Source organism: Myxine glutinosa, chromosome 1, assembly GCF_964187855.1.
Source record: "Myxine glutinosa chromosome 1, kmMyxGlut1.1, whole genome shotgun sequence".
In the NCBI taxonomy this organism is placed as follows: Eukaryota; Metazoa; Chordata; class Myxini; order Myxiniformes; family Myxinidae; genus Myxine; species Myxine glutinosa.
In genome coordinates, this window is record NC_136261.1 from 254,079,839 (window position 1) to 254,104,023 (window position 24,185).

At 42.1% G+C, this 24,185-nt stretch overlaps 1 protein-coding gene across 2 annotated transcripts in view; it reads left to right on the forward strand.

The window, feature by feature from the left end:
* LOC137436425 (latent-transforming growth factor beta-binding protein 1) overlaps positions 1-24,185 on the forward strand; it is a 327,003-nt gene that overhangs the window by 196,011 nt on the left and 106,807 nt on the right. For both annotated transcript variants that reach the window (XM_068130197.2, XM_068130206.2), the window contains exons 17-21: positions 2,094-2,222; positions 9,483-9,611; positions 14,951-15,076; positions 15,169-15,297; positions 18,437-18,562. In XM_068130197.2, the coding sequence (XP_067986298.2) occupies positions 2,094-2,222; positions 9,483-9,611; positions 14,951-15,076; positions 15,169-15,297; positions 18,437-18,562 (639 nt within the window). The remainder of the gene's footprint in view (positions 1-2,093; positions 2,223-9,482; positions 9,612-14,950; positions 15,077-15,168; positions 15,298-18,436; positions 18,563-24,185) is intronic.

A 24,185-nucleotide genomic window follows, 5' to 3' on the forward strand; every position in this document is an offset into this window, starting at 1 on the left:
CAGATCGTCAAGACCCAAACATTCTACATGTATTTCAAATCTAAAGAAACAAAAAAGCAGGCGACCATCTTGGGAAAAATGAGCCTGGCGGCCATTTAGAAAAAAAAAAGAAAAAAAAAAAAAGGTGCCTCCTCCTCCTTTTTTTCAAAAAGGCAGGACGCTAAAATGTTTTTGTTTTTTTTGGCCTAAGAGAGCCGTTGGTCTGTGTGTGTGTCACCATTTTTCTCAGAGATGGTTGAACGGATCTTCGTCAAACTTTCAGAGGTTCATCAGCGAGTGCCTGGGAGTGTTTCGGCGAAAAAAGAACCTTTTTTTAAAAAAGTTTTTTTTTTTTTTTCGCTCTATAGTGCCTAAACATTTTTGATTAATGACAGTTATATACAAGTACACATTCGCATAAATAAATACAAAACAATCACCAGACATTTGAACACAAATAAAACAATTCCGGAAGCGGTCGAAGTTGGTGGTAAGGCTTCTTCTTCCTGAATGTCATCATACTTAACTCAGAAACATGATGAACGGTACTTTCACCAGCATATATTAAACGAAAAGGTCAAATGATGATTTGACCTTTGTGATGGATTGTGATTTGGATGTAATTGCTTTTCCATTATATTTTTCTCTTGAGCAACACCGGGTACTCCAGCTATAAACACTTTTATACTTTACTCGGAGTACAAATACAAATACAACTTTGTCTGGGAGTAACATAGGCCATGTGGCCGCGACCTCAATCGGGGGTGTGGGGGACCGGAGTAAATAGAGGGGTGTAAATTCTCTATGTAAGTGAACCATGTAGCGCCACCTGGTGATGGTGGCATAGGGTATTACAATTTCCTTTTTTTTACCTGTGCATCACTGAGGTTATGAAACACTCCTTGCACAATAAAATTTTTCCTCCTTCCCTTCCCACCCTCCCCCAAAAGGGAGTGGCCTGTCAAAGCCACCCCCCCCCCCCAAATATGGAGTATATCTTTCCCTTGCCTCTCCCCTCACCCCCCTCCCTCTTTCACTCCCCCGCCTCTCTCTTTCACTCCCCCCACTCTGTCTCCCCTCACCTCCCCCTTCCACTTCCCCCACTCCCTTCCTCACCCCTCCCTCTCCTGTTTATGGGTACTCCTGCTCGTGGTGTATAAAAGCAAACACATAAATGGATTACAAAGGGTAGGGTTGATAAGGGAGGAATGGTGGGAGGGCGTTAGATACATTACGGAAAGGGATGGGGCGGGGGGGCATGTTTGTTTGGTTTCTAAACACACATCGACACATGTTCTATAATTTTACACAGGAACCGCACACTTACACTGCTTGTTAACTCAACTGGACTAGCGTCCAGTTGAGCTCATCACATACTAAACCCTCCAGCGTCCGTCGTCGTCTGTCGTCTGTCGTCTGTTAACTTTTCGATGTTAACACTCCAGCGTCCACAAATATCAACCGATTCTGATCAAATTTGACATGCAGCATCCTTATCCCCAAGGACCAGGTTGGTATTACATTTCAGCCCGATCCGTTGAAAAATGGCGGACGTAGGCGACCATTTTGTTTTGGGTCATGAAAACAACGTTAACACTCTAGCGTCCACAAATATTAACAGATTTTGATCAACCATAGAATGTTTAACCCTTACCACACAAGGTAGGTTGCTATTGCATTCCAACCCGATCCGTCACAAAATGGCCGCCACAGGCCGCCATATTGTTTTCAGCTCCGAAACGATGTTAAGACTTTAACGTCCACAAATATTTATGGATTTTGATCAAACTTGGTGTGTGAGACTCTTACCACACAAGGTAGGTTGCTATCGCATGTCAACCCGATCTGTCACAAAATGGCCGCCATACAAGGACCTTAAAATTACTACACAAGGTTGTTGGCTTTTCATTTAAGTCAAATATAGTGCAGACAACTGACCCACTTTAAAGTTGTCCAGTCAGTTCAGTTGAGTTCTGCTTCCCTGGAAGCTCTAGTTTACCAATGACATAACAAATGTATATTATTCCTGTCACCCTTTTGGCCATTTTGCAACAATCTATTATACCTTTTGCTTTTCCTTTCCACAAACGTTATTTTCTTTGTTAATTATGCAGATGTTGATGAATGTGAAAATACACCTTGCTCAGAGAATGGCCTGTGCACTAATCTGCCTGGTTCTTATGAGTGCAAGTGCAACAGAGGATACACACCGAGCACTCGAACTGGACACAAAACCTGTGTTGGTGAGTTGTTTTTTTTGTTTCCATTTGTATTGTTTTTACATTGATCTAATGCCAATAGTAGAGCTTGTATACACGTGCACGACAAACTTATTAGTAGATCCTCTACGTGATGTACATTTCACTCATATCTTCTATGAGGACGGTCACCAATTTAGTGACAGATGGTCCTTAGGAGCTGTACGCCGTCTGCTGGGAAAGCCGAACAGATCTTTACTGCGGTTTCCGACATACAGGAACTCCAACGAGATCTGTTGTCTGCAGCTGTTTCGCCCAAGCGACAACACAACGCGAACCGCTGCATTTTTAACCTCCTATTGAGGGCTTTTCGCAACATTTTAATAATGGTTGCAATCTGATTCACATTGTTAATTACCATTTCCAATTTGAATTGCACACCAGGCTGACATACTAGTGGGGGAAAACAGGATTTATTAAAGAATTAGGAGGGGAGGGAAAAATAATCATCATCAAGGGGAGGGAATAATAGGAAGTGAATGCACTCATGAATTATAATTCTCTATGCATACTTCTCTCCTTTCCCAAGAGCCTTTGATGGCTTACGCAATATACAGTGCATTCAGAAAGTATTTAGACGCCTTCACTTTTTTCACATTTTGTTATGTTGCAGCCTTATGCTTAAATCGTTTAAATTCATTTTTTCCCTCATCAATCTACACTCAATACCCCATAATGACAAAGAGAAAACAGGATTTTAGAAAGTTTTGCAAATTTATTAAAAAGAAAAAAAGAAAATATCACATTGACATAAGTATTCAGACCCTTTGCTATGACACTTGAAATTTAGCTCAGGTGCCTCCCATTTCTCTTGATCATCTTTGAGATGTTTCTACACCTTGATTGGAGTCCAGCTGTGGTAAATTCAATTGATTGGACATGATTTGGAAAGGCACACACCTGTCCATATCAGGTCTCACAGCTGACAATGCATATCAGAGAAAAAACCAAGCCATGAGGTCGAAGGAACTGCCTGCAGAGCTCAGAGACAGGATTGTATCGAGGCACAGATCTGGGGAAGCCCACAAAAAGATTTCTGCTGCATTGAAGGTTAACCTTGGGGATTGGGAATTCCCAAGAGCACAGTGGCCTCCATGATTCTTAAATGGAAGAAGTTTGGAACAACCAGGACTCTTCCTAGAGCTGCCCGCCCGGCCAAACTGAGCAATCGGGGGAGAAGGGCCTTGGTAAGAGAGGTGACCAAGAACCCAATGGTCACTCTGGCTGAGCTCCAGAGATCCTGTGTGGAGATGGGAGAAACTTCCAGAAGGACAACCATCACTGCAACACTCCACCGATCTGGGCTTTATGGCAGAGTGGCCAGACGGAAGCCTCTCCTCAGTGAAAGACACATAAAAGCCCGCTTGGAATTTGCATAAAAGCAGCTAAAGGACTCTCAGACTGTGAGAAACAAGATTCTGTGGTCTGATGAAACCAAGATTGAACTGTTTGGCCTCAATTCTAAGCGTCATGTCTGGAGGAAACCAGGCACCGCTCATCACCTGCCCAATACCATCCCAACGGTGAAGCATGGTGGTGGCAGCATCATGCTGTGGGGGTATTTTTCAGCAGCAGGGACTGGGGGACTGGTTAGGGTTGAGGGAACAATGAACGGAGTAAAGTACAGAGATATCCTTTAATGAAAACCTGAAACGGAGCGCTCAGGACCTCAGACTGGGCCAAAGGACCTTAAATGTCCTTAAATGTGGCCCTGAATGGGTTTCTCTCATCTCCTCTTCCTGTTCAGGCTGGAGTTCCCCAAGGCAGTGTTCTGGGCCCTGTGCTTTTTCTGGTCTTCATCAATGATCTCTCTGACTCTCTTGAAAATCCTCTCTATCTCTTTGCTGATGACTCTACTCTCTGTCGCTCCATTCTTCATCCCTCAGATCGGCAGTCTGCAGCCTCCTCACTCTCTGCAGACCTGGACAAAATCACAGACTGGGCATACAAGTGGAACATGTCTTTCAATCCTGACAAATCTCACACTCTTACGATGTCTCTCCCAAAAGACCGACTGGACAACCCTCCCATCCACTTTCTGAATAATCCTCTCCAAGAAGTTCTGTCACTCAAGCTTTTGGGTCTCACTATCTGCCATGATCTTTCCTGGGAAAACCACATTTCAAATCTGGCCTCCAAAGCCAGTCGCCGACTGGGCATCCTCCGTCGTGCGAAGTCCTTCCTTGGCACACCTGAGCTCCTCACCACATACAAGGCTTTCATCTGCAGCTCAATGGAATACTGCTCTCCCCTCTGGGCTGGTGCACCTGCCTTACACCTAGCTCGTCTTCACGCTGTTGAAACCAAAGCAATCAGATTCATTGGAATCTCCCACGATGAAGCTAACTCCAAGAGCCTCTCACTCACTCACCGCAGGCAGGTTGGTGGTCTTTCCGTCTTCTACCGACTCCTCTCTGGCCTTGCCCCCCCCCCCCCCCCCAGCTCTCTCTGGGCTCTGTCCAGCAAATATTCCTACAGGTTGCACAAGATCTGCCTGCAACCCTCTTATGGTTAAACTGCCAAAATCAAGACTCTCTGCTCACCTTCACTCCTTCATTCCTCTTTTCTCCTGCCTCTGGAACAAACTCCCTCACTCTCTTCAATCCCACTCCACCCTCCAGGTCTTTAAAATAGCTGTTCACCACCATCTCTTATCTTCCCCCATCCAAAACATTGATCTTTTCTATCCCCGCTAATTTCACCCCAATTCCACTTTTTTGAAATACCAACTTCTGTCCTGGAAGTCCTTGGTGTCCTTGTGTTTGATACTTCTGCCACCCCCCTCCCCCCAAGCCCTCTCCCTCCCACACATCTCCCTGCTCTTAAATGTTGTGTGCCCTCAAGTGTTTGTGTGCTCTCCCTTCTCTTGTCTTCCGCTCCCTCTTTTTATATATTTTGTTTGTCTGGTTGATTTGTTTGTGAAGTAAATGTCAGCTCTTTCACGAGCCTCGATTCAGTATACAAAAAAAAAAAAAAGAAAAAAAAAAGGTTCACCTTCCAACAGGACAATGACCCTAAGCACACAGACAAGACAATGCAGGAGTGGCTTTGGGACAACTTTGTAAAGGTCCATGAGTGGCCCAGCCAGAGCCCTGACATGAACCCAATCGAACTTCTCTGGAGAGACCTGAAAATGGCTGTACACCGACGGTCTCCATCCAACCTGACAGACCTTGAGAGGGTCTGCAGAGAAGAATGGTAGAAAATCCCCAAATCCAGGTGTGCAAAGCTTGTCGCATCATACACAAGAAGACTCGAGGCTGTAATCACTGCCAAAGGTGCTTCAACTAAGCACTGAGTTATGGGTCTGAATACTTATGTCAATGTGATATTTCAGTTTATTCTTTTAATAAATTTGCAAAACTTTCTAAAATCCTGTTTTCTCTTTGTCATTATGGGTTATTGAGTGTAGATGGATGAGGGAAAAATGAATTTAAACGATTTCAGCACAAGGCTGCAACATAACAAAATGTGAAAAAAGTGAAGGGGTCTGAATACTTTCTGAATGCACTGTATATTAGGGCCCAGTCACTCACACGCTTGAAACCAGGAATAGATGAATAGATCACAAGACAGAAAGAAACCTTCTCCCCAACCAATGCTTGCAAGGGGTAGTGATGCGCTGGTGGTGGACTCAGCGGGAGAGAGAGATGGTAGGCATCGTCATCCGGCTTTGTGGTTTCAGCCCACGACACACGAGTGCTGTTATTGCCTGACTCTCAGCCCACCGTCCTCAAAGTTTGCTGTTCGCCACTCTCTCGCACGCAGCCATCTCCCTTCTGCTCAAACGTCTCTCTGACTCCAGTTCGCTGGGCTATGTGGGACTCAATCTAACTGAACTGTACTGTTCATTCTCTCCCTCCCCCACACACACTCCTGAGTCCTGCCCCTCGGCCTTTTATCACCTCATGACTGTGTGTTGACACGTGGCCATTGGCTCGCCGCTTCGCTTCTCGCAGTTTCTGGCAGCTTCTGTAGTTTTGAGCGGGTCCATGAGAATGCCATTCCCAGTGTAAATCTTAAGCCTAGGTCACACATAGGCGGATTTGTCGGCGACTACTGGCGACTGAAAAAATCGCCACCACCCGCCGACAATCGTAATGAAACCGTAATGGACGGTCCCCTGTAGTCGTGGTTATCCTCCCCAGGTCGGCTACAGTCGGCAAGAGCCGCAAAGGGGCAAAATAATTTTTAAAATGTTTAAAAACGGCGCACTCAGTCGCACTCGAAAAAAATCCGCCATGCTGTCGCGATGGAACCGCCATGTTGTCGTCGGTATCCGTAATAAGACCGTAAAGCGACCGCAACCCAGTCGCTCATAGTCTTCCGCAATCGCCCCACCAGCTACCACGGCAGAGATGCGAATGCCATACGGCCTTCCTGCGGCATCTTCCCGACTACGGGCCGACACTGTTGCGGCTGCATATCGACTACAGAAGAACTGCCACGTCTCCCCTCCGGCTATGGGAGACTGACGACGACAGCAGTAGGACTAGTGGCGGCCGAGTTACGGCCACTGGCGACAGAGATACGACTGCCTGGCGACTGCATTACGACATACCACGATTCCATGGCAAGACAGGATGGTGTGAGGGTCTCCGTGGAGTGAGGTCCTGTGGTGCCGACAGGGATATGGCTTTATTGTTTGGACTTGGGACTTTTGGGAACTTTATTTTTGGGACTTTGGTCCTTTGGAAACTTTATTTATGGGACTTGGGACCAGTGGAAATAATTTGTTGGACTTTATTTCCATTCTCTCTCCCTGCAGAAAAGTTTGATTATTACATTACAATGATACATCTTTATTAACTTTCTTATTGTACATCAAACATCTTTATGCTTCATGTCATACATCATTGAAATGAATAAAGTGAAATGTAAAATAGAGAAATAAAGATTTAAAAAGTTGTGTGAATCGTCTCCAATCGCCGGCGGTCTTATTGCAGTCTTGCGGACGTCGGAGTAAACCGCCATCCGGCCCCAATGCAGTCGCCGCGATCCGCCATCGGTCGTAATCTAGCCGCCAGACTGTCGCCACGCTGCCGCCGTGCAGCCGCAATGCAGTCGTCGTCGATCTTCACCAGTCGCCATCCCACTCGGGGCGTCGTCGCAATGCAGTCGCAATGTGGCCGCCTGCAGTCGCCATACTGCCGCCTGACCATATTTGACCGCCCGAAATCGCCAGTGGTCGCCGAAAAATCTTGATCGCCGGTAGTCGCCAAAATATCCGCCTTTGTGTGACTTAGGCATTACCTCGACCTGTGGAGCTGCAAATCCACCATATAAGAGAGCCGTTGGTCTGTGTGTGTCACCATTTTTCTCAGAGATGGTTGAACGGATCTTCGTCAAACTTTCAGAGGTTCATCAGTGAGTGCCTGGGAGTGTTTAGGCAAAAAAAGAAACTTTTTAATTTTTTTTAATTTTTATCGCTCGATAGTGCCTAAACCTTTTTGATTAATGACAGTTATATACAAGTACACATTCGCATAAATAAATACAAAACAATCACCAGACATTTGAACACAAATAAAACAATTCCGGAAGCGGTCGAAGTTGGTGGTTAGGCTTCTTCTTCCTGAATGTCATCATACTTAACTCAGAAACGTGATGAACGGTACATTCACCAGCATATATTAAACGAAAAGGTCAAATGATGATTTGACCTTTGTGATGGATTGTGATTTGGATGTAATTGCTTTTCCATTATATTTTTCTCTTGAGCAACACCGGGTACTCCAGCTATAAACACTTTTATACTTTACTCGGGGTACAAATAAAATACAACTTTGTCTGGGAGTAACATAGGCTATGTGGCCGCGACATCAATCGGGGGTGTGGGGGACCGGAGTAAATAGAGGGGTGTAAATTCTCTATGTAAGTGAACCGTGTAGCGCCACCTGGTGATGGTGGCAGAGGATATTACAATTTCCTTTTATTTTACCTGTGTTTATGAAGTGTTTTTACCTGTGTTTTTACCTGTATTTTACCTGTGTTTTTACCTGTGAAACTGAGGTTATGAAGCACTCTTTGCACAATAAAAATTTTCCTCCTAACCTTCCCACCCTCCCCCAAAAGGGAGTGGCCTGTCAAAGCCACCTCCCCCTCCCCCAAATATGGAGTATATCTTTCCCTTGCCTGTCCCCTCACCCCCCCCCCCCCCTCCCTCTTTCACTCCCCCACCTCCGTCTTTCACTCCCCCCACTTTGTCTCCCCTCACCTCCCCCTTCCACTTCCCCCACTCCCTTACTCACCCCTCCCTCTCCTGTTTATGGGTACTCCTGTTCATGGTGTATAAAAGCACACATAAACGGATTACAAAGGGCGGGGTTGATAAGGGAGGAATGGTGGGAGGGCGTTAGATACATTACGGAAAGGGATGGGGGGGGGCCATGTTTGTTTGGTTTTGAAACACACATCGACACATGTTCTATAATTTTACACAGGAACCGCACACTTACACTGCTTGTTAACTCAACTGGACTAGCGTCCAGTTGAGCTCATCACATACTGAATCCTCCAGCGTCCGTCGTCTGTCGTCTTCTGTCGTCTGTCAACTTTTCGATGTTAACACTCCAGCGTCCACAAATATCAACCGATTCTGATCAAATTTGACATGCAGCATCCTTACCCCCAACGACCAGGTTGGTATTACATTTCAGCCCGATCCGTTGAAAAATGGCGGACATAGGCGACCATTTCGTTTTGGGTCATGAAAACGACGTTAACACTCTAGCATCCACAAATATGAACAGATTTTGATCAAACTTAGAATGTTTAACCCTTACCACACAAGGTAGGTTGCTATTGCATTCCAAACCGATCCGTCACAAAATGGCCGCCATAGGCCGCCATATTGTTTTCAGCTCCGAAACGACGTTAAGACTTTAACGTCCACAAATATTTATGGATTTTGATCAAACTTGGTGTGTGAGACTCTTACCACACAAGGTAGGTTGCTATCGCATGTCAACCCGATCTGTCACAAAATGGCCGCCATACAAGGACCTTAAAATTACTACACAAGGTTGTTGGCTTTTCATTTAAGTCAAATATAGTGCAGACAACTGACCCACTTTAAAGTTGTCCAGTCAGTTCAGTTGAGTTCTGCTTCCCTGGAAGCTCTAGTTTACCAATGACATAACAAATGTATATTATTCCTGTCACCCCTTTGGCCATTTTGCAACAATCTATTATACCTTTTGCTTTTCCTTTCCACAAACGTTATTTTCTTTGTTAATTATGCAGATGTTGATGAATGTGAAAATACACCTTGCTCAGAGAATGGCCTGTGCACTAATCTGCCTGGTTCTTATGAGTGCAAGTGCAACAAAGGATACACACCGAACACTCCGACTGGACACAAAACCTGTGTTGGTGAGTTTTTTTGTTTGTTGCCGTTTATATTGTTTTTACATTTATCTAAGGCTCATAGTGGACCTTGGAAATAAATATACGTGCACTACAAATGTTTTAGTAGATCCACTATATGTTGTACATTCGTTCATATCTAAACGATGTCACCCCTCCCAGAGTTTGTTTCTAAAATTTCCACAAAATGATGAAAAAGTAAATTAATTATTTATAACAATCTCAAGATGAAAAAATTCATGCACAAATTTATGAAAGTTTGGGCAAAAGTGACAGACAGTAGTAATATATATATATGTATATATATATATATATATATATATATATATATATATATATATATATATATATATATACAGTAGTGGCCAAAAATATTGGAACGCTTGCCTTTTTTCAAATAACTCACAATGTTCTCTAAAAATAAGTTGAAATTGACAAAAGTATTTGGTCTCCCCAATTCTTTATTTCACTGTTAATATTACAGAACCTTAGTTTTTGATTCAGAACTTAATATATCCTTTTAAATCAGAAAATAAAAAGAAATTGCATTGACTAAATTATTGACACCCTAGACTTAATATTTGGTAGCACAGCCTTTGGAAAAAATAACTGCAGTCAAGCGCTTCCTATAGCCATGAATGAGCTTCCTCCACCTCTCTACTGGCAGTTTGGCCCACTCTTCTTGTGCAAACTGCTCCAGTTCTCCCAGATTTGAAGGGAGCCTTCTCCCAACGGATGTTTTCAGATCACCTCACAGGCGTTCAATGGGATTTATATCTGGACCCATTCCTGGGCACTCCAGAACAGTCCAGCATTTTGTCTTGAACCATTCCTGGGTGCTTTTTGAAATGTGTTTTAGGTCATTGTCCTGCTGCAAGCCCCATGACCTTTGACGGAGACCCAGCTTCAGTTGGATTAGCCTTCCATGAGGTGATGGCAAGTTGCTTCATGGCAACTGCCTCACCACAAGCTTCAGTACCATGGACGGGAGGAAGGGTATGACAACTGAAGACGAGATGGGATAAATCTATGCATGAGAGAGATCAGTTTACTTTGGAAGAATTCCCACGAAGAGTTGATGTCAGAGACAGTAGAGATGGGAGACCAGTCCAGATGATTGATGGCTGCTTGAAGACTGTGCCAGTCAGCCTGAGTGAAATGCCAGACTCGTCGGCGCTGAGGAGGCTCTCTGAGAATGTCCAGAGAGATATCCACTTTAACAAGGAAATGATCAGAAGAACCGATTGGAGCAGAAGAAGAGCAGCAGACATTTGCAGGGAAGTTAGTCATTTGGTGCGAGTTGAAACTGTCGACGGATGGTACGAGTTGCAACTGTTGTACCTTGTGTCTGAAGGTCAGCTTGAATCTGTTTTGCAGTTGATCGAGGTGCTTTCTCCACCATTGGAACAATCCTTCGCTGCAATCTTCGATCAAGTTTTCTCTTGCGGCCACGTCCATGGAGGTTGGCTACAGTGCCATAGGCCTTAAACTTCCTGATAACATTGAGTATGGTGGACACAGGAACATCAAGGTCTCTGGAGATTGACTTGTAGCCTTGAGATTGTCCATGCTTGGCTACAATCTTGTGTCTGACCTGCTCAGACAATTCTCTGGTTTTCTTTCTTTTCTCCCTGCTCATTGCGGTACACACAGTGACACAAAACAGCAAAATGACTCCTTTTCTCCATTCAAACTGGTTGAATGAGTGATTTTAATATTGCAGTCACCTGCAACTCACCACAGGTGAGTTCAATTCCAAAGTAAAGGAGACACCTGCTTGCCTCTGGAATTGGCAGAGCACTGGTACGGCATTCCAGAGGACCTGGGTTCAATTCCTGGTCTGGACATGTAATTTTCCCACATATATCAATTTAATTATTTAATCCTGTTCATTAATCTAATTGTTTCACTACGCCCCCAGTGATGTTTATAATAGAGGACATTGATTTGTCCCCCCCCCCCCCCCCATTGGAGGAAGACCCTGTCATGTTCAGGCCGTTGGTGCTCCTATGATTGGCAGCGAGTGCCCCGGAAGCATTGACAGAAAGAGGGCAATCATATGTGTGGGAGGATTGCATTCTCAGTCAGGGTCACCCAGATAGCTCAGATGGCAGAGCACTTGGATGGGTTTCCAGAGGACCTGGGTTTGTTTATTGGTCTGGGCATGTAATATTCAGCATGTAATATAAATAGCTTATCATGGTGTTTTGTGGGGCAAACCTACCAGAAGTAAGAAAAATATTATAAATCACAAACAAAAATGTGATTTCCCAATGAAACAGTCACTACTGCTGTTTATCACAAAACTGAAAGGGAGGAAACCCAACGTTCTTGAGGCATTAAATGGTTATCACGTCCCTCACAGACTAACAGACACGAGCCTAGATCTACTGTAAAATATATATATACGTAGTGTGTTCAAAAAGTATCCGACCTTTGTTCATAAAAGATACTCGCATCCAGATAAAAAATTTTTTAGAATAATCTCGTTCAAAGTAGTCCCCTTGGGCTGCCACACACTTCTCCCAACGGTTCTGCCACTGTCGGAAGCAGCGCTGGAACGCTTCTTTTGGGATGGCGCACAGCTGGTCCATCGCATTCCGCATGATGTCTTCTCTGGAGTCGAAGAAAACGGTCAGCATGACTTTGACATTGCTGCGGACCTGCCTTTCTATTTTTAGCCTCGGGGATGTTGGATGCTTCCATTGTGATGACTGCAACTTGGTTTCTGGGTCGTACCCATAAACCCAGAACTCATCGCCAGTGATCACTGTGTTGAGGAAGCTGGGATCGCTGTTCACAGTCTCCAGCATGTCCTGTGCGATCTCCAAACGGAGTTGCTTCTGCTCAATCGTTTGCAGCTTTGGTACGAACTTCGCTGAGATTCTCCTGAAGCCCAAATCCTCCTTCATAATGGAATGAACGGTGTTGAATCTTGCGGATCGTTTCCACTTGGGAATCGCCAAGCTTTACACAAAATGTGATGCGGTAGCGTTGTTCAAGTTTTTCCGTCATTTTGTCAAAAACGAAAATCCGACGGCGCTCACTTACATGTCCTCACTCATCGGCGGTCAGCCGTCGAATGACAGCTTCTGCAGGTGGGAAAAAATTCACGCGTGCGCATTAGGATCGCCTACATACGTGCACCAATCAACGCCTCCCTAGCTTCTTTTTTTTACGCACGAAAAATAAAGGTCGGATACTTTTTGAACACAGTATATTGTTGTGGTTTTGAGAACCCTTCACGAGTAAATACTTGTAAATAACAACTTGTAAATATTACCTTGTGATAGACCTTGTGAATATTACCTTGTGATCTGCATCCGCCTAGTGTATATATTATATATATATATATATATATATATATATATATATATAATTATATATATATATATATATATATATATATATATATATATATATACATGTATATATATATATATATACATGTATATATATATATATATATATATATATATATATATATATATATATATATATATATATATATATATATATATATATATATATATATATATATATATATATATATATATATATATATATATATATATATATATATATATACAGTGCATTCAGAAAGTATTCTGACCCCTTCACTTTTTTTACATTTTGTTATGTTGCAGCCTTATGCTGAAATCGTTTAAATTCATTTTTCCCCTCAACAATTTACACTCAATACCCCATAATGACAAAGAGAAAACAGGATTTTAGAAAGTTTTGCAAATTTATTGAAAAGAAAAAACTGAAATATCACATTGACATAAGTATTCATACCCTTTGCTATGACACTTGAAATTTAGTTCAGGTGCCTCCCATTTCTCTTGATCATCTTTGAGATGTTTCTGCACCTTGATTGGAGTCCACCTGTGGTAAATTCAATTGATTGGACATGATTTGGAAAGGCACACACCTGTCTATATAAGGTCTCACAGCTGACAATGCATATCAGAGCAAAAACCAAGCCATGAGGTCGAAGGAACTGCCTGCAGAGCTCAGAGATAGGATTGTGTCGAGGCACAGATCTGGGGAAGCCTACAAAAAAATTCTCTGCTGCATTGAAGGTTCTCAAGAGCACAGTGGCCTCCATAATTCTTAAATGGAAGAAGTTTGGAACAACCAGACAGAAGCCAAACAGTTCAATCTTGGTTTCATCAGACCACAGAATCTTGTTTGTCACAGTCTGAGAGTCCTTTAGGTGATTTTTCGCAAACTCCAAGCGGGCTTTCATGTGTCTTTCACTGAGGAGAGGCTTCTGTCTGGCCACTCTGCCATAAAGCCCAGATCGGTGGAGTGTTGCAGTGATGGTTGTCCTTCTGGAAGTTTCTCCCATCTCCACACAGGATCACTGGATCTCAGCCAGAGTGACCATCAGGTTCTTGGTCACCTCTCTTACCAAGGCCCTTCTCCCCCGATTGCTTAGTTTAGCCGGGCGGCCATCTACAGGAAGAGTACTGGTTGTTCCAAACTTCTTCTATTTAAGAATCATGGAGGCCACTGTGCTCTTGGGAACCTTCAATGCAGCAGAGATTTTTTTTGTAGGCTTTCCCAGATCTGTGCCTCGACACAATCCTGTCTCTGAGCTCTGCAGGCAGTTCCTTCGACCTCATGGCTTGGTTTTTGCTCTGATATGCATCGTCAGCTGTGAGACCTTATATGGACAGGTGTGTGCCTTTCCAAATCATGTTCAATCCATTGAATTTACCACAGGTGGACTCCAATCAAGGTGTAGAAACATCTCAAAGATGATCAAGAGAAATGGGAGGCACCTGAGCTAAATTTCAAGTGTCATAGCAAAGGGTATGAATACTTATGTAAATGTGATTTTTCAGTTTTTTCTTTTTAATAAATTTGCAAAACTTTCTAAAATCCTGTTTTCTCTTTCTTATTATGGGATATGATTGTATATTGATGAGGGAAAAAATGAATTTGAACGATTTCAGCACAAGGCTGCAACATAACAAAATGTGAAAAAAGTGAAGGGGTGTGAATACTTTCTGAATGCTCTGTATATATATATATATATATATATATATATATATATATATATATATATATATATATATATATATATATATATATATATATATACATATATATACATATATATATATATATATATATACACCCCAGAGAGAATTCATAACATGACCATTCCTGCAGCTCTCGGAGGGAGTAGGTGCACAAGTTCATATCAACCTGTGTTTATAATATTACTGTATTCTGTCTTGCATTTGAGTGTTGAAAGGCAAAACTAATTTTCATTACTTTCTCCAAAATTATTTTCACACTGATTCGACTTTTCATTTTATTTTCCCCTGCAGATGTTGACGAATGCCTCACAGACAGCAACCTGTGTCCTAATGGGAGATGTAAAAACACCCAGGGATCCTTTAAGTGTTTCTGTAACAGTGGTTTTCAGGCGACTTCCAACGAGCAGAGCTGTGAAGGTCAGTCTCGATCAATGTGATCCTTTGTGACATTTTCAAAGTTCTACGACCTCAACACTTTGTATGTCAATCAATGTGCATTTTCATTTCAGACATTGACGAATGTGCTGTGGAACATAGAGTATGCATTGCTGCCACATGCACCAACACTGCAGGCTCATTTCGTTGCAACCCCTGCGAGCCAGGTTTCAAACTCTCATCTGATGGTTTTAGCTGTGAAGGTATTGAGGTCTCTCCGTTAACTCTGGCTGGAATTTGTCTGATGCATCATGCTTGGTTCAAACACTAGCTCTTACACTCTCAAAGTTTGAGAGGACGATGATGGAGTAATTAATGTTTCACATTTGACACATTCAAAGCCTTTTCCCCTCTTTTCAAAAGGTTTCACATCCAAAACCATGACTTATATTTCAATGGAATCAGGAAGCTGGCTCACTAACTATACTGGGAAAAGCATGTGACACTGATTGAGAATTACTTTGACAAGAGCTAACATCTGTGCTGAGTTTTACTAGCAGAGAACCATTTATTCATGGTCAGTAGCCCCAACCCCTCCCTCACTTCCCTCCTATGAAAGTAGCTGCTTAACACTGCAGTGACTTACTAGATCTATATCACTTCCACAAATTAAAGAAAGAGTGCTTATTGCACTCGAAGGTGGGAGCAAGAATGAGAAAAATGTCGATTATAGCTTTGTTACATTTGCCATTTCTCTGAATTAAACATAAATGGCTTTATACATAAACCGATAGGTTTCCATTAAAAAATATGTAGCCAAGCTGTGTAGTGATGCAGAGGCTATATATATATATATTGTACACAAAAATAGCAGAATTTTAATCATCAAAAATAGCAGAATTTGGATTCAGACCAGGTCATTCTACTCTGGACATGCTGCTCCTGCTGTCTCAACAATGGATGGAGCTCCTCAATGCCAAAGAGGAAATCAGAGCTGTCTTCCTTGACATATCACGTGCCTTCGATACGGTCTTGCACCACGCTCTGCTCATCAAACTCTCCTCTTATGGTATGCATGGAAATCTCCACGCATGGCTTGCGGACTTCCTCTCTGGTCGTAGTCAACGTGTGGCCCTGAATGGGTTTCTTTCATCTCCCCTTCCTGTTCAGGCTAGAGTTCCCAAAGGCAGTGTTCTGGGCCCTTTGCTTTTTCTGGTCTTCATCAATGATCTCTCCGACTCTCTGGAAAATCCTCTCCATCTCTTTGCTGATAACTCCACTCTCTGCCGCTCCATTCCTCATCCCTCAGATCGGCAGTCTGTATAGCCTCCTCACTCTCTGCAGACCTGGACAAAATCACAGACTGGTCAAACAAGTGGAACATGTCTATCAATCCTGACAAATCTCACACTCTCATGATGTCTCTCCGAAAAGACCGACTGGACAACCCTCCAATCTACTTTCTCAACAATCCTCTTCAAGAGGTTCTGTCACTCAAGCTTTTGGGTCTCACTATCTGCCATGATCTTTCCTGGGAAAACTACATTTCCAGGCTAGCCTCCAAAACCAGTCACTGACTGGGCATCCTCCATCGTGCGAAGTCCTTCCTTGGCACACCTGAGCTCCTCACCAAATACAAGGCTTTCATCTGCAGCTCAATGGAATACTGTTCCCCCCTCTGGGCTGGTGATCCTGCCTCATGCCTAGCTCGGCTTCACGCTGTTGAAACCAAAGCTTTCAGAATCATTGGAATCTCCCACGATGAAGCTAACTCCGAGGGCCTTTCACTCACTCACCACAGGCAGGTTGGTGGTCTTTCTGTCTTCTACCGACACCTCTCCGGCCTTTCTCCCCAGCTCCCTCTGTGCTCTGTCCCTCAAATATTCGTGCAGGTCGCACAAGATCTCCCAGCAACCCTCTTACTGCCAAAATCAAGATTCTCTATTCACCTTCACTCTTTCATTCCTCTTTTCTCCTCCCTCTGGAACAAACTCCCTCACTCCCTTCAATCCCACTCCTCCCTCCAGGTCTTTAAAACAGCTGTCCACCACCATCTCTTATCTTCCCCCCATCCAAAACCTTGATCTTTTCTACCCCCGTTAATTCACCACAGATCCCCTTTTTTGAAATACCGACTTCTTTCCTGGAAGTCCTAGCAGTGTCCATTTCTCCCACCCCTCCCCCCCACCCCCCTTTCCATGCCTCCTCTCCCAAAGCCCTCTCCCTCCCACAGATCTCCCATTGTCCCTGCCCTCCATCTTGTTCTCCTGCTCCCTTTATCATATGTTTTATGTGTTAGGTTGTCTTTTCGTGATCAATGTTAGCTCTTACACGAGCCTTGATCTTGCATACAAAACAAAAAAAAAACTTGAGAAAAAGACTGCAAGCCTGGAGTTTGAAAAAAGACATGTGAAAGACTGAGAGCATGAGGTAAAAGAATATGTGGTCTGATGAGATGAAAATTGAACTCCTTGACCTGAATGCAAAGTGCTACATCTGGCGGAAACCGAGCACAGCTCATCACCCATCTAAGACCATCCCTAACATGAAGCAACGTGGTGGCAGCATCATGCTATGGGGATGCTTTTCTGTGGCAGGGACTGGGAGACTTGCAAGGATAGAGGGAACAACGAATGGAGGCAAATACAAGCAAATCCTTGAGGAGAACCTGCTTCAGAGTGCAAAAGACCCGAGACTGCGGCGATAATTTTCGTTTAAACAGGACAGTGACCCCAAGCATACAGCGAAAGCAACAATGCAATGGTTTGCGAACAAAAACATGACGGTCCGTGAGTGGCCCAGCCAAAGCCCAGACTTGAATTCCATTGAGAATCTGTGGAAAGACTTGAAGGTTGCTGTTCACTTGCTCCCCACCCAACTTGACAGAACTTGAGCAAATCTGTAAGGAACAATGGCAGAAACTCCCCAAATCCAGATGTGCAAAGCTGACAGACATACCCAATAATACTCAAAGCTTTAATCACTGCCAATGGTGCTTCTATGAAGTATTAAGTCAGGGGATTGTATACTCATGTAAATTACATATTTCTGTATTTCATTTTTAATTATTTTGTAAACAATTATCAAATAAAATTCCACTTTGAAATTATGTGGTATCATGTGTAGATCAGTAACAAAAAATCTCAATTTAATCCATTGCAAATTCAGCCTGTAACGGAACAAAATGTGAAAAAGTCATGGGGTGTGAATGCTTTCTGAAGGCACTGCATGAGAAAGTGTATATATATAGGGAGTGGGTGCACAAGTTCATATCAACCTGTGTTTGTAATATTACTGTATTCTGACTTGCATTTGAGTGTTGAAAGGCAAAACTAATTTTCATTACTTTCTCCAAAATTATTTTCACATTGATTCGACTTTTCATTTTATTTTCCCCTACAGATGTTGATGAATGTCTCACAGACAGCAACCTGTGTCCTAATGGGAGATGTAAAAACATCCAGGGATCCTTTAAGTGTTTCTGTAACAGTGGTTTTCAGGCGACTTCCAATGAGCAGAGCTGTGAAGGTCAGTCTCGATCAATGTGATCCTTTGTGACATTTTCAAAGTTCTACGACCTCAACACTTTGTATGTCAATCAATGTGTCATTCAATATACACACTTAGTGTAAGAAATCTCTGAGGATATCCTGGAGACTCAATAGCTCAGTGGGCTGTCACCACGTAAATGATTAGGTTTGTGGGTTTGTGTCTCGGGTTGAGTCAGAATTTTTTCACACCAGCCCCATGCAGGAATTTACTTCCTGTTTATTAAATTGTTAGATGAGTTCATCTTCAATGCACTTTCACACACTTACATACATATACATACACTCACATCCGGGGTCTGCCTAGCAGGCATGTTAAGACATCGGCCATTATAAAGCTCGCAGTGTTAGTGTGAGAAATCTCTGAGGATATCCTGGAGACTCAATAGCTCAGTGGGCTGTCACCGTGTAAGTGATGAGGTTCGTGGGTTTGAGTCCTGGGTTGAGTCAGAATTTTTTCACACCAGCCCCACGCAGGAATTTACTTCCTGTTTATTAAATATATATATATATAGATTTGGAGTGTGTTTGGTTGGATAAGTGTCCATCCTCCCTGAGTTAATATCAAGTAATGTATATAGATCAAGTAATAGATGAACTGCGTTAATACTTTGGAGGGATGGCCCGAAGATGTAACTTTTCGAAATGTAATTAAATATGTCATTAATTTAAAAAATCAAATAATTAATTTATGAATCCATAAATAATTAATCGATTAATTGATTAATCAATAAATCAAAAATACCCTTTACAGCCAAATCACTTGGTCATTGTCATGTCCAAATATCAGCTTCTTCGTTCAAAAGGTGCCTGAGATATTGGCCAGATGAGAAAGAAAATAAATAAATAATTAATAATTAAAATAAATAAATAATAATCATTAAAAAAAATTAATCAATTGGCTAATAGAACACACAAACCACCACCATTTCATGTGAATCTGTAACTTTAAAAAATTTTTTTTGTCATTAATCGAATAATTAATTGATTAATTGATTAATCAATAAATTAAAAATAACCTTTACAGCCAAATCACTTGGTCATTGGCATGTCCAAATATCAGTTTCCTAACTCAAAAGGTGCCTGAGATAATGCCCAGAAGAGAAAGGAAATGTATAAGTACTTAATTAATCGATAATAATTAAGTAACTAATCAATTAATTGATTAATCAAAAAACAAGAAATACTGTTTTTGACAAAGTACTTGCCCACTATTGTGCCAAAATTTCAGCTTCCTAGCTCAAAGGATGGCTGAGATATCGCACAGACAACAAACAAGAAAACAAGAAAACAAGAAAACAAGAAAACAACAAAAGTGAAAACTGAGTACTCCCTTTCAGCGTGCATCACTGCCGAGCCCCCTTCGGTGCCGGGCAATAACGTTATGCAGCGCCTGGAGATGGCATAGGAAAGGAGCGGTGTACAACAAGAAAGCAAACAAACAACCAGAGTGAAAACTGAGTGCTCCCTTTCAGTCATGCGTCATTGCCGAGCCCCCTTCGGTGCCCGGCAAAGACGTCATGCAGTGCCTGGAGATGGCATAGGAAAGGAGCTGTGTACAACAAACAAACGAACAAGAAACCAGAGTTAAAAGTGAGTTCTCCCTTTCAGTGTGCGTTATTACCGGGCCCCCTTCGGTGTCCGGCAATGACAGCATGCAGCGCCTGGGGATGGCATAGGAAAGGTGCGATGTACAATACAAAACTAGATTATCTTGGTTGGATAAGTGTCCATCCCCCCTGAGTTATTACTTGGTAGAAGCACCTTTGCAGCAATTACAGCTGTGAGTCTGTTGGGATAGGTCTCAACTTTGCACCCTTTGATTGAGCAATATTTGCCCATTCTTCTGTACAAAATTGTTCAAGCTCAGTGAAGTTGCGTGGGGAGCATTGATGGACAGCAATCTTCAAGTCATGCCACAGATTTTCCATTGGATTTCGGTCGGGGCTCTGACTGGGCCACTCATAGACATTTATCTCTTTGTTCCTTAGCCACTCCAGTGTAGCTTTGGCTGTGTGCTTTGGGTCGTTGTCATGCTGAAAGATGAAAATACGGCCAAATTTCAGCTTTCTTGCAGAGCACAGGAGGTTTTCCTTTCGGATTTTTCTGTATTTTGCTCCATCCATTTTCCCTTCTATCCCGATAAATGTCCCAGTCCCTGCTGATGAAAAACATCCCCATAATATGATGCTGCCACCACCATGCTTAACAGTAAGGATGGTGTTCTTTGGGTGATGTGCTGTGTTGGGTTTGCGCCAAATGTAACATTTTGCATTTAGGCCAAAAAGTTTCATCTTGGTTTCATCAGGCCACAAAACTTTTTGCCACAAGGCTTCAGAATATCTGGAGTGTTTTTGTTTTTTTTGGCATACCTCAAACGGGACTCAAGGTGGGCTTTTTTGAGTAATGGCTTTCTTCTTGCCACCCTACCGTACAGGCCAGACTTGTGAAGTGCTTGGGATATTGTTGTCACATGCGCACAGTGACCAGTCTTTGCCATAAAGGCCTGTAGCTCTTTCAAAGTTGCCGTTGGCCTCTTGGTGGCCTCTCTGATCAGTCTTCTCCTTACTTGGTCATCAAGTTTGGAGGGACGGCCTGATCAAGGCAGGGTCTTGGTGGTATTATATGCCTTCCACTTGTTAATGATTGTCTTGACTGTGCTCCAAGGGATATTCAAGGCCTCTGAAATAATTTTATACGCATCCCATGATCTGTGCCTTTCCGCAACTTTATCCCAGAGGTCTTTTGAAAGCTCCTTTGTGCTCATGGTTGAGTCTTTCTGCACTATCCAGCACAGGAAACCTACAGGAACAGCTGATTTTGCATATGATGACCACTACTTCCTCTCCTTTTCCACTACTGACAAACATATGTTGGTTTTGCATCAGGTTCCTCCCCATTTTCCATGAGTTCCACTCTGTGTAGTAGTTTGCAAGATTCGACTTATTCTCAGCCACGCTGTTTCCAACTGGTTGGCACTCTTGCTTCACCCCTTACTTTGTATGTCCGACTTGATTTCCCCACACTTGATAATGTTTCTTGATGTTGCTCTTATCTGTCACTTGATACTATCCTGTAGGCATCTGTCAAATGCAATATGCACCTGTGAAACATTTGCAGTGCTGAAAACTTTGGTTGAGCTTGTGATATGAGATAAAAAGCCTTTGGCCATGTCGTGGAAGGTGACTTTTAGTGGTGTGGATAGAGGAGCCAATCACAGTGAGGCCAAAGATAATGGCATCCATATTGACTTCCAACTGGCTCATCCTGTCCCCTGGAACTGCGTCTTCATGTTTGTGCATGAAGTCTGTTTGGTACAAGCTATCATGATGCCATTTTCATTGAACAGGCTTACTGTGATAGGGGCATGTTCAAATGCCAGGCCACGGTGCAGAGGAACTCTTTTGATGGAATTGACAGCCAAAAGGCAGAGGTACATGATTTCCCCATTCATTGAGATGTCCTTTGTCCTTATCTTCACTTTTTTGTGCATCTCAAACATAGGCTTCATGTTAGATTGGGGTATCAGAACAAACAGGCTCTTGGGAGTGCCTGATGCCACACACCGTGAGACAAAAGTAAGAGCCATGACCTCTCCTTTTTCCAGTGCATTGCAAAGGCTTCTTGTGCTGCATCTGGAGCAACTGCCCCCATGACAATGTTCACCAGTATTGGTGGGCCTCAGTGAGATTATAGGGTTCAATGAAGAGGCCAGTGAACATGTGCTTCAGTTTCTTCACATCAGCATCCCACATGCTTTGGGAAACTCTCGGAGTTGAGTGTTTGTGATGGTAAACTTTAGATATTTCACAACCTGTACTGTTTCTGAAAACTGTAGCATAGGCAGTGGTTAATGCATGGGCATGCCAGAAACCACCTGATAAGAACTTAGCCCCTCCTTGTTAGGCCGATGATCCCTACTGCTCCTCTTAGATCCTTGTTTTCTGTGGTTTCCAGTGTGTAGTCAAATGTCTATCAAAGAGTTTGACTGTGTATCTTCCATTCATAAAATGTTCTTCCGCTTCTTGGGCTAAACACCACATTTTCTTCTTGTATAATAACAAGCAAAAGTACTCGTCCCCAGTGACGGGAAAAGCAAGCAAAAATATCCATCCCCAATAATGGGAAAAGTTGAAGTTATTTGTTAATCAATCAATCGATCAATTATTTCATGGACTTTAAAATTAGGTTAATTGGGTTGGAGTCTTGGTTTAACTCAGAGCCGAAGCTCTGAGCTACTTACACTGCAAAATTATGGTGCAACATCGAGCAGCGGAGGTTGGATTTGTCTAACAAGAGTGTAGAACATTCTGCTTGCGAAATAAAATTTGGCATCAACATTATTCATGCCTGTTCTCCCGTCATTTCAAAAGTGGATGTTGAGCTTTGCCTGTGTGCACAGCTTTTCAAATGCAGCGTGGAGGGAGTTGCCATAAATGGGAGACAGGCGAATGCACAGGCGGACACCACAGTTTGCATGATATGTAAGATGTGCTTATTCTGTTTGTATATATAAATATATGTATGCATTGTTATATAAACTACGTGACCAGGGACCATAAAACCACCCGCATTATTATAAAGGCCTTTGCCCTAGGAGTTGCTGGTTGTATATGATTTATTCCATTACCAATGACCTTATTTGTTTTTTAAACCATTTGTCATAATTAAACGCTGTTTTGTTTTACTGAAGAATCGCTATATCATGGAATCTTGTGAGATTGTAAATTAAAACATCCATCATTATTTACTTTTAACAATGTGTACATACAGTATGCATCATGAATACGTTAATTGGTTTTGAGTCGTTTATTGGCACAATTGGGAAACTCATCATCGCAGAAGAGTTGCAATTCCTTAAGTGATTATGATTAGCCCCACACTCAGCTGGAATAATTACAAGTTTTAAATGCTGAAGTTCTTCAATGCATGAATGGTGCCCTCAAGAGCCAGATCTCAATAACATTGAATCTGTATGGGACTATTTGGGCAAAGGAAAAGTAAAAAATAATCCCAGAAACTTAGATGATCTTTGGAAGGTCTTGAAAGAAGCATGGAACACCACTCCAGAAGAGTTTACTTGTATAACAAAAATATTTTGGTGTCCTGAAAAGAGATGGAAAAGGAGGGAACATAATTCTCGGTTAGCTGATTTTTGAAACAACCTGTATAATATATATTTTACATATATATATAATATATATATATACATATATATATATATATATATATATACATATATATATATATATATATATATATATACATATATATATATATATATATATATATATATATATATATATACATATATATATATATATATATATATATATATATAAATATATATATATATATATATATATATATATACGTATATGTATGTATATATATATATATATATATATATATATATATATATATATATATATATATATATATATATATATATATATATATATATGTATATACATCCCTTTAAGGGAACGTCAGACTCGTAGATGAAAATGGAAGAATGTATTTTACCCGCCCTCTGTCCCTCCTGTCTGTTTCATAAATTACCCTCCATCAATCTTGTAATAATATGAGCCACAACTTTAGTC